Source organism: Cucumis melo, chromosome 1, assembly GCF_025177605.1.
Source record: "Cucumis melo cultivar AY chromosome 1, USDA_Cmelo_AY_1.0, whole genome shotgun sequence".
NCBI classification, from domain to species: Eukaryota; Viridiplantae; Streptophyta; class Magnoliopsida; order Cucurbitales; family Cucurbitaceae; genus Cucumis; species Cucumis melo.
Window position 1 is genome coordinate 190755 of NC_066857.1, and position 11578 is coordinate 202332.

The following is an 11578-nucleotide window of genomic DNA, read 5'->3' on the forward strand; positions in this document are numbered from 1 at the left end:
ATAAAATATATCCACACAATTTTCTTACTCGACATGTTATATTGAACGATTTTGAAGATTTGAGAAGTATAACTAAAACTGTAATTTCGGGTTTTATTTTCTTTTTCTTATAATTTATAATTTAGTGAGGGAAGAAGAAAAATCCCTCAAAAATCAAAATCTCAGAGATATTGATATAAATAAATAGAATAGAATAATGAATGGATAATTTTCAATATCAAATGCTTATAAAAGTTGAATCACCAGGAGCTAGAGGAGAAAGGATTATAAATTACAATAAGAGCAAGATTTGAAAAATGTCCATCCCCTGTATCACTAATTCTATACACACCCTAAAACTAAATTCTATACAATTAAAAGAACAAAAAAAAAACAAAAAGAAGGGGCCAGCAGAACCATTTCTATTCACAAAAGAATTTCCAGCAATCCACACAACTCCCGACTGTGTTATCACTTAAATACTTCTACCAACATCAAAACTGAGGGAACCCTGAATGCTATATTAAGGAGAAAAGAAAAGAAAACTTGAGATTCTGGGTTGGGAACGGGAGGAAGAAGAAGAAGGCACAACCTTGAACAGAGGTTAGTACTATTTTTGCCCACTAAACTGGTTGTGAGATGTGCGACTTATCATGAATCTCCAGAATTAAATTGCGTAGCTCGGGGAAAAGTGATATGAGCAATAGTTCGAGTAATCCATACCCAAGTTGCTTCACACAGATGGTAGACTGCAGATTCACAAAAATTTACTCAGATCGTCAACTTTACAGATTTCGAAATTAAATGATGAAAAGATAAATGCAATACGACTAATGCTAACCAACCTGAGTGAAGTAGTAGATATCTTTTGCACATCTTTTGTATTGGTTATGCCCTATCAAGCTTACCAATGGTGTTGGAGCCCCACCTAGAAAGAATGTAATGGTAGTTAGTTGTCTGTAATAAATTGGCTTCTTGATAAAGAAAAAGTGAGACAAACACGATTAGAAAATTCTCAATTCACAAGTATGGTGTGATGAACAAAACATGAGCAAGATTATGATTTTAAGAGCATTGTGTAAATAAAATTATTTAATCTGTATGTTTCTTAAAAATAAACTGGAACGAGAATAATATTACTCAAAGAATAATATTACAGAATAATATTTAATCTGTATGTCCATAAAAAGCAAGGAACCAACATCAGAAACACCCAACATAGCATGATGTTAAATAGTTGAAATTGAATAATATTGGCATGTGCTCCTACGGAGATTGGAAGGTTCAATCTCTCATCCATCCAATTGTACTCAAAGTAAAATAACAAGAACAAGATACGAGATGCCTTTAAATAGAAATAAAGCAATACTCACCAAAAAGCATTTTCTTGACGTCGCTAGCTCTGCGAGCAGCCTCAAGCTGCAGCTCAAAAGATCCAGGCTTTGGGCTTTTGCCTCCATCAGTTCGGCTGGTAGTTGATTGAGAATCATCTTCAATTTGAGCATTCCGTAACTGTATGAAGAATATTCCATTGGGCCACAGAACCTGAAGAAGCGATTGTAGAATGAATTTTCTTTTCCTTATTATATCATTTGTTTTTTTAATAAAGTAAAAACAACACTTTCATTGACAAAATAAAAGATTAGGTTGATTGTTGCGACTATAATTCCTTACAGTATCACTTCTGATAAAAAAGATCAGAAGATGTACGTTCAATCATTTGTTAAAAGAAAAATGGAGATGTATATCCAATTATAGGATCAGTAATTAGAAAGAAATAAGAGATGCAAAATTTTCAGTGCATGACAATGATCATAATCAAGCCAATGCAAAGCACTCCAATCCAATCGCACCGTTAGACAACATCAAAGGCATGTGTAATTGTGAACTTGGTTTTGTTTCTGGAGAATTCAAATGTTTATCTAGTAAATATAAAACGAGCAAGAAATTGTAAAAGAAACATGTATAATTTTCAAAAACAAAACCAAAAGGAGAAATAGTTACCAGATGGGGGGCTTAGTAATTCTCTAGCCTAAAAAGTTTAAATCCTTAGTAGCAATATAAAGCTGTACCATTTCTTGACAAATTCTCGAAAAAAGACTAAAGCAGTTCTTCAACCAAATAGACCAATAGGAATATTAGTAATTAGCAATTAGCTAAGGATGTTGACGGGTACATGAATATTAACAGAGAGGGGGAGGACCGAGAAGATAGGCATTATTTTGTTTCATGAATTAAGATTGGCGAGTGTGTAAGTACCTCGACTTACTAGCTTATCTTGAATGATATTTACTTTTTATATTGCAATACATTGTAATTCTGAGATTTACAACCTTTTAGTGTTTGAACACTACACAGTTTATAAACCTCAATCGTTTTGATACTTACATCTTGGACCCATCGAATACCCTGAGCAATAATATCCTCTCTCCGTAGCCAGTGTATTTGCCTGACAATCCAGTCATCAATGGCATCTTCCATAATTAACTGTAATATTTGTTTTGATATCCAAAGGACCTGCCTCCTACATCAAAAAGATAATAATAATAATAAAATAAAATATAAAAACAACAAATAGTTTTTAGAGTTAAAAGACAAAATAGAACAATGGAGGAAGTGGATATAAATATAAAGTAGCCACCAACAATTATGAAGAAAATGGTGGAGGGGGAAAAGCAATTTGGCGCCGGATAACCAGATATACATATAAAGAATTCTCAAGCCAAGCAGAAAATACGAAACCTTATCCGTGGCCATGGATAATTAAAGTTACTCACGCAAACAACATATCATAGTCGATGGCATTGAAATTTTATAGAAGGGAAATGTGTGGAACCTTATCCAGCCTCTCCTATTAAGCTGAAATATCTTGTCAACCAGATTTAGAAGAGGTACGCTGACATTAGGTGGAGTCCACTGCAAAAAAATAAATGTTGGAACAACCAATAAATTATAAACAACCAGAGCTATATGCTTGAATAAAATATCAGTTGCATGTTAGAATGATAAAATAATTTTCTTTTTTTCCAATCAGAATAACTTGTAGGTCATTTTTACATTTTGCACAGCAGTTGTTCAATGACAATAATAGTACAGTTCCTTGAAATGAATGTATACATAAGTTATTGCTGTTTACCAGATCCATAACAATTTGGAAATGGACTAATATGATATCGTCCAGACCATTACCGTATAACTTCCAGTGAAGAGCAGGTGCAAAAAGGTAGACATTTGAGGATTCAAGTTTATTTTCAGCTAAGTCTAGGAAATATTGTGCTTTTTCCACAACTTGAATGAGGTAGGCAAATATATTTGGAAAGGCAAGATTTTCAAGAAGTCAAGTTTTAACAGCCAGAGACTTTTGATTCTTTTTGGACTGTGTTGCAACACATAGCTTCTTGGTGAAGTACAAATTACACCAAACACCTTTATAATTATAGCCTTTCTATGATATTCAACAATTGAAAGGCCATTTTTTAGTTTCTTCAAGGGAGGGCCCTCTTGTCCCTTGCCCTTAGGTTGTTCTCTTTTGTTATATGAATATACACGTTTCTTAAAAAAAAAAAAAAAAAGGGGTTTTGCCTAGAGTGGTTGAATCCATTTTCTGAGGATTTGGGTTCCGCTCTATGTTCTCCTACAGGTATTGCAAATATCCTCCATGAAAGCTCTGTTGTTAGAAAGAGTTCTCTCTTGAAATCTGTGCCAATTGTCAAGCACTATGATGGAAAGTTTGCTACTGACCTTTTTTGTGAAATAGCAGTACGTTAGAAGATCCACCAGTCATTTCAGGAAATCCTTGATCATAAAATTAAATCCCCAATTTGAATTTCATATTGTAATTATTCTTTAGTTTAACATTAGGACTATAAGCACGTCTACCTAGTCTAGGACATCTGAAGTCTAGTAACCAGCCTAAAGAGAAATCCACTATTTTTTTTATTGTTCTTGTAGCCAAGGGACAGTTTTCCAGAGCTTTTTTCTTTTTTTATCGATCCCACCAATTCAACTTCCATAGACGGTTCAAAGCACCTAAATCCAAGCTCAAATTCCATTTCAACTCCTGTACGGTTTGCAGTTACTATAAAGCATTTGATACAATGATTGGATCATCAAAAAAATATCCATCAGGCTTTGGGTTTTTTTTTTTTTTTTTTGTAAAACATGAATATTAGGAGATATGTAATTTGAAACATACGTTATATCGACTGTCTTTAATGATCGGTCCTCATACAACAATCAAATCACCAATGGCTATGGACACATAAATAATAAAAAATGTCTTAGTTTTATCCATGAGTACCTTTGCCTGCCCTCAATGAGTAGCACACACTAGCGGTTTTGTTAATTTTTTATCAGAGACACAAGATGATATAAGCTAATAGAAAGAACCATTAAAAACCAGAAAAGATAACTCTGTAAGATGATGTCCCTTTCTTATTGAATGGGCCATAAACTAACCAAGTAGACAAAATGCAAGATTAAACATAAATAAATAAAATGGAATGCAAGATATCTGACAGTTAAAATGCATAAAGCAGGAAACAGTATGTTGTATGAAGTTGGATTACCTCTGGTGGCATCCCTTCTGGATCTTCCATATGATTTGAAATTTGTGAAAGTCCTCCATGGCTGGTCCCAGACCTCAATTCTAGATTATTCTTCTTGTCAACAACTAATCTATCTGACTCTCCACCTCGTTTGATCACACGTGGAGGAAAGCTCTTAGAGTGTAATTCATTGTCTGAATGCCATCCACTAACCTTTTCACATTTTTTACTTTCAATTTGCTCACCTTCCTCGTCAGACATGTTATTAGCTATTTCTAAATTATATCGTGCAGAAACATGTCTGCTTAAGTCTGCTGAATTAAACGAAAACTTCCGGTCATAATTTGATGAGGCACAAGCTTCATCAGGTGAGGTTGAACCAACAACTTTACGCATCAAACCATCTGAAACCCCTTTAAACTGGCGTACAATGTCATCCATAGCATCATCCACGTTGACTGTTATTAAATAAAGTTTGAGCTCAACATTAGCAAATAACAAAGGAACTGAAGAAACTTTTAACAATTGCGGATGGTTCTAACATTTAAATAAACCAAAAGATTGCAGTACATGGATACGTAACTGCTATGTTATTTGTCCATTTAAAACTCCCAAAAGAAGGGAGCTATTTAAGGCAGATTTACACAAAATATTGAAATTAAAAGAAACGAAAATAGGGCATACAGCCAGATGGATGGGAAGAGGAGAAAGCTCAAAGCAGACTAGATTGAAGGGCACATCTTTATGCTGTCATAGGGACACTCTGGAATAATCTTCGTTTCAGATTTTTAGATGTCTTCAATAGATTGGCAAGTCATTCTTCAAGGTCTCTTAGTCTTACAGATTCCAAGATACTCTAAATATTTGTGAAGGAATAGGAATTAAATCTAGGTTTAAGGCCCAACAAATGATATGTTTCAGAAGGCATCACTGGAACATTTTCTTTCTGTCCCTTTTTATCATCCATTATTCTAAATTGTTACAATCCATCGACACACACATGGGTACTACAAAGATAGCATTTGCTTGTCTCATGAAATGATGTCAATCAAAATCCTGTGAGACAGCATTTTTTTATAAGAACAAGAACTTAGCTATTTATTCATGGTAGTTCTACAACTTGAACTGAATAAGAATCCCTGAACGACCAATAAAACCTCAAAAGAAGGGTTCTCAAAGAGTTCAACTTTCATCATTTGACAAGACAAATGGGAATTATTCATTGAGATAACACACACAAATGTTATATTCTACCATAAAGGGTCACATATTCCAACAATCTTGCAACAGAGGCTAAGCAGGCAAGTAATTAAGCCAAATAACTTCCACAGAAGAGAAAAAGTACAAAAAAAATAAACATTAAAACTGTTGCGACCAATATGCAATGGGTTTTACTACAAAGAACAATAAAAACAACCACGCACCTGCTAATGTTCTCATCACTGAGGAAGATTTTCCAAATGAATAGTTCTGCAAAAAAAAAAAAAAAAACAAATAAAGTATTTGATGAAAATTAGGTTCACAAGATCATTGTCTTAAAAAATGTAAGGAATATAATAAAAGTCGATGATATCCTCAAAATCTGAAGGTCCATCAAAAGATAGCAAGTCCATAAAGTTAAAATACATTTTTGGAATATTTTAAATTATTGAAATTATCACTTACAAAATAGATAAAATTTTGGAACCAATGATAATATTAACAGAATAATGGAGTACAAATCTATTTGAAATCATTGAAGTGCCATCTCAGAGGGTTGGTTACCTTTGAGGAAACACTTAGAAAGTCCCATACTTCATGCTGCTCGGCAACATTTGCAATTGACAATAGCTCCTGGGTAAAGATAGCACAGTAAGTCATTCAGGATAATAAAAATTTCGAAAAGCTACATTGATGAACAACAGTAACTGTATGCACAGAAGTTGGAAAACCCACATATACCTGCAAATATTTGTCAAGCTGAATGCAACGTTGGTGAACAAAAGCATCTTCTGTGCTTGATGAAAATATTCGTTTGGGAGGCAGATGCAGTGTATAGTTGGGAATATCTTTAAGATGCCGATGGAGTCGCTCAAAATTCCGGTACCTGGAAAAATAAAAGTAAAAATAGAGAAGCATGAAGGTGACTATGAACGTATCTAATTAAAATGCTTGAGGAGTTCTCTCAAGTCTTGAGGCACTAGAGATCATTCAATTTCATAAGGAAATGAACAAACACCAAATGTATGAAGCACTTGCTCGTCAAGGAATATAACAAAACCACTATGCAAAAGTTATTGACATCATTGAATTTTTCAAAATACATTGTCTTTGTTTGTTAAGGAATATCAGAAAGAGACCTCCTCTTGACAAACCAAGTTCTGTTATTTGCATCTGTAACAGCTATTGAATACACAGCAAAAGATTTTGAACCAAGCTTCTCAAAGTACGCGCCCATTACCTGCAACAGGACAAGAAGAACTAAATTCGTATAACATTTTATTAATTAACAGATTATCCACAAAAACAAAAGAATGAACCCCCTCACCCGACTCCTAAGTTTGGGAACAAGTAGACCTTCTTTTTGGCTCACCATATCTGAGGTACTCTTAGAAAGGGGCTCTTCAACGTGCTTGCCAAAATTGGGACCATAGAAATCTGATATAATAGATCTTCCACCTTCTGTGGAATGCTTTTCTACACTAACTTCAGTTTTCAAAGCAGAAGTACTATTGGATCTCTTGAGTTGAATTTTGTTTGCACTAGCAGGAGTAGGAGTAAGATTGTCAACATCCTTTAGTTCATTAGCAATAAACTTGCCATCGATAGATGAATCCTTCTGAAGTTCCAGAGAAGACTGAAAAGCAATTTTGCTCTTGTCACCTGGTTTGGAGGTCAAAAGGAGATCAGAATGTCTTGCAGGTGTTCTCCTAACTATTGCCTTTTCTTCTGGCCCAGTAGATGAATGATGCTTGCCAGTCAACATTTCATCCCTCGCTGTTGTTTTTGTTGCAGGCTGCATGATACTTGATCCATAATTCTTTGTTGAAGCCATAGGCTCAGAAGCTCCTACTTTAATGATCTTATTTTCTTTCTTCTTATAGTTTCGTCCTTTAGTCCACATGTTTTCAAGATTTTCGGGCATAAGAACTTCAGTTCTCCTTTGGGTAGCTGCATTTAATGCACGGCCCCAATCACCATGTCTCATTTGCAAAGGCTCATCCTGGAACATGTAATCTGAGCTTATTTCTTTTTTATTGTTAAATTTCGTGAGCTCTGAACCACTCCCAGGATTTAAAGATGAGTTCCTTTTGTTCATATCTTCATCATGTACAAATCCAGCAGTAGAAGAACGGTCTTTGTCAAGATCTGAAGAGTAAGTTTGTTGTTGACCGCCTATCACAGAGTCGTTCTCAGCTCTAGTGGCAAGGACTATACATTCAATCAGTTCATTTATGCACCTGATGACAAATAAAGAAGGAAAAGGAGAAAAATGGTAAAAAAGGAAGAAAAAATACACTTCCACAATTCTTTGGACTGCAAGATCATGTAAGACTAGATATGTATACCTAAGAAAATGACCTCTACCCAATTTCTTCGCAAAGAAAGTAACTGATGTACTGTTTGGAAAATGCATTTTTAAAACTACTTTCTGGTCTGAAAACGTTATAAGCTTCTGTTGGAACTCCAACACAGTACGGATCAGCTTTCTTTATTGATTCACTATCATTACACGATTAGGATTGATGAAGAACCAATCCTAGGTTACAATCTATAATTCTGTTCTTCTCTCAACCAGAAGTTCCAGAATCTAACTCTCAATTTCCTTTCCAAAAACCTGTCCCCCTTCCCTCACACGCTACTGTCTATTTAACAACTTTTCCCGCCCAAAGACAACTGTCCTCCCCCACCAAAATTTCCCGCGCACCAACCCTATTTAAAAACACACGTGTTTTTATCTATTACTTTCTATTTATTTCCTCACGTGCTTCTTAACTAACAAAGTCTATTTCTTCCTTCTACTATACACTTATTTAATAAGAGGTCTAACAGCTTCTCACAAAAAACAAATTTGACAAAACAAACCATTTCAAAAGAAATAAAAAAATAGAAAATTTTGAAACAACAGAGAACTGCTTTTCTTCTTTCTACTGATTAAATTGAATTATATTTTTATGTTAAACTAAACATATGGAAAACATGAACGATAACTTCGAACTGAAAAGTGTTTTTTTTTTTCTTATTAAAAATAATTAAATACATATAGATAGATTTAAAGAATTGTTTTTTTTTTTTCTTTTTGTTAAGAGTTTTAAAGAACTGGTATTAAAATAAATTATTTGCAAAAGATAACCCCAAAGACTCCTAACGTCTTAGTGCAAACCATTTTCTCGTAATATTTTACTAGTAGATATCCTAAAAAGAAATCGCATCCAGGTAAAAGTATTCAATGCCATATTTTAGTGATGCAGTTATACTTTTTATATTTTCTTTAGAGTGTTCGGTGTTTTATAGTAGAACCAGATAGACCTATGCATAGTCCCACAAGAGAGGATGTTTTTCAGCTTTTATTTACAATACCAACTACCCGTTATCTAATTATTAAGAAGGGGCAATGTAAACAAATCATATATATCCTTGAAATGAAAGACCAAAGGTATACTTTTTTCCCAAAAGAAAGCAACATTTTCCTTCGTTATTTTTCATGCAAAAATTAGAAAGTAAACGGTCAGACTGTAGGGAAGCCACTAAAAAGCATACCCAGGACTTGCAAAATTCATAAGAGGTTGCACCACCAAACATGTCAAAAGTTCTCGAGCAATGGATCGAACAACAGGACATTGGGTTTCTCTTGGTCTCAGTACTGAAGTCAACAGTCCACTCATGAGCCGTTGAAGGACCTGCAGTGGAATAGCAATTAGCAAAGAGCAAGACTCTACTCAAAGAACAAGACCTATTTTCACAGAACACTCCACTCACACCTTGTACTCACTCTCAGGAGACACCAATGCTGGATGAAGCTCCTTCGAAGCCATAAGATGGTGTTTCAACCTTTCATCTCTCTCCTCAGAAGACAGCGTTCCCATAACATCGACACCGATGGCAGCTTGGTTTCTTCTAAAAAGGTCCAAGTGATCACCTACTAAATCAACAACATCCCTGCAACATTTTTATGAAAACAAGGTCAAAACTCCTCAAACTCCTGAACTACACAACAAACTACCTAATGGTAGAAAAAAATCTAGCTTGTTCCCACCATATAAAGAAAATAACCTACCTAGTGAGCAAGTCAACAAGGTTTATCTCTTTCACCCTAACTGCTATCTCACCAAGGGCGTCCATGATTAACGCATGTATCTGCTCAGGAAACTCTTTATCTGGGGTTATTTCTGAATACCATAAATCAACGACAAAATCCTTCAGTATTTTATCTATGAAATCCTTCATTGCAGCTTCCACAGCAGGAGAATCAATTTTCCTTTTCCATCTTGGTGGAGGAAGTGCTGAAGAAAGGCGCGAGTCATTAACAGATAACTGCTTCTTCTCCAGGTGAGATAAGTATGTCTGTTGATGAATAGGTCGGACCTTTCTATGAAACTCTACCTCATTGAACAGGATGCGTAATGCAGAAACTAATAGAATTGCTAGGGGCACATTCATCCACATTGACTTACTAGTATCTGCATTGGTAAAAGAAAAGACCCATAAAAACAAAACTACAATAAAAAGTAAAAATAAAAAACACAGCGGTTGATTGATAAGACAGAAGAGGAAAACCCAATACTTCACATTTTTATTTGTTTCCCCTATTCAGAAACTTCAAGAAATTAAAGAAGCGAGAGTCATCACTGCTCAATTGTGCTTCTTCCTCGTTCTCAAATTACAATACTCTCAACTTCCATTCTACAACCAATTATTGAAGAATGAACAACAGACAACACCATCGACTAACCCCAAACTTGAAGTCACCAAGAGAAGAAGAAAAAGAAATCCCGAAAGGATTCTAACTTCAACATTTAAAGAACAGTCCTTGAGTTCAAAATCACAAAAGAGAACAGTTGCTTGAATTTGCGGAAGGTAACAAAAAAAATGCACAACTGAAGCAATACAAAGGGATGGGAATAAGAAAGAACTCTTACGAGTCAAAAAGTATGAAATCGCGAAAATACACAAAGCCCACCAAACCGTTCGAAGTTTAGCCTCCTCGATTAGATCCTGCAAGGTCGCCATGGCCTTCATTGCTACTGAAACGCAACAAAATCCTCCCTAAATCACCTGAAGAAAAGAGTAACCCAATTGCAAAAAAACGGTATCTGAATTTTGCAGATGCGATTCGAATAGCCGATCAACACCTGCCGGAACTGCCAGAAAAACCCTTCCCGGCGGTACATCAGCTGGAGGGAAAATTTTATTGTTTTATATATGAATGAAACAACAAAATTCTCAGCTGGAAGAGGAAGAGGAAAAAAATTGGAATCCGATTTTCCGGAATTTATTTACTTTTGTTTTGTTTTCCCTGTTATTTCGGATTTAGAAATGGGTTTATATTTTATTTTTTAATTATTATTATTTTAAAGGAATATAATATGGACGGAGACGCTAATGACATTCCGATTGCAATTACTGACACGTGTCTGTTTTCGTTTTCCACAATGCGCTTTCAACTATCTTTTCTTTTTAAATACTTTTTATGTGGGAGAGTGACTTTTAATTATTGAATGTACTTCCCATTTATTTATATTAATAAATAAATATTTTTGTTTTTAAATTATTTTTTAATTGTTAATTGTTTTTATTTAAAAGGGTGGAATGGTAAAAAAAATAAAAATATTAACAAAATCTAAATGTAGTTTGTCTTTAGTTTGATTTTTATTATTTTTGAAAAAATTGATTTATTTGTTTCATCTTCTCACAATAAACCTCCCTCCTTTTTCATCTTCTATTTTCTAAAACATAACACATTTTGGATAATTCATATATTAGGGTGTCTTCTGTGGATGAGAACATGGCTAACCTGGCCATGTTGGCTACCCCTCGGCATAAATCCATTTGGTCCCATACATATGATTAAT

The 11578-nt window shown here is 34.6% G+C and overlaps 1 protein-coding gene across 1 annotated transcript; it reads right to left on the reverse strand.

Moving 5' to 3' along the window:
- Window positions 1–184: 184 nt before the first annotated feature.
- On the reverse strand, window positions 185–11030 carry LOC103495202 (uncharacterized). The gene is made up of 15 exons (XM_008456674.3): window positions 10646–11030; window positions 9784–10186; window positions 9488–9665; window positions 9267–9406; window positions 7054–7966; window positions 6866–6966; window positions 6468–6612; window positions 6291–6359; window positions 5951–5996; window positions 4548–4984; window positions 2816–2895; window positions 2368–2503; window positions 1353–1524; window positions 825–907; window positions 185–728 (listed from the first exon to the last, which is right to left on the reverse strand). Exons 1-15 carry the CDS (start codon window positions 10743–10745, stop codon window positions 603–605), a joined length of 3129 nt encoding a protein of 1042 aa, XP_008454896.1. The 5' UTR covers window positions 10746–11030; the 3' UTR covers window positions 185–602.
- Between the last annotated feature and the right edge of the window lie 548 nt (window positions 11031–11578).

Bases quoted from the DNA above. Each gene is read 5' to 3' on its own strand.
- LOC103495202 (XM_008456674.3), bottom strand. From the start codon at position 10,745: ATGAAGGCCATGGCGACCTTGCAGGATCTAATCGAGGAGGCTAAACTT. The intron at 6,613-6,865 runs GTCTCTTTCTGA...TTATTTTTCCAG, and splicing joins ACTTGGTTTGTCAAGAGGAG to GTACCGGAATTTTGAGCGAC. The intron at 2,504-2,815 runs GTTCCACACATT...TTTTTGATGTAG, and splicing joins AATAGGAGAGGCTGGATAAG to GAGGCAGGTCCTTTGGATAT.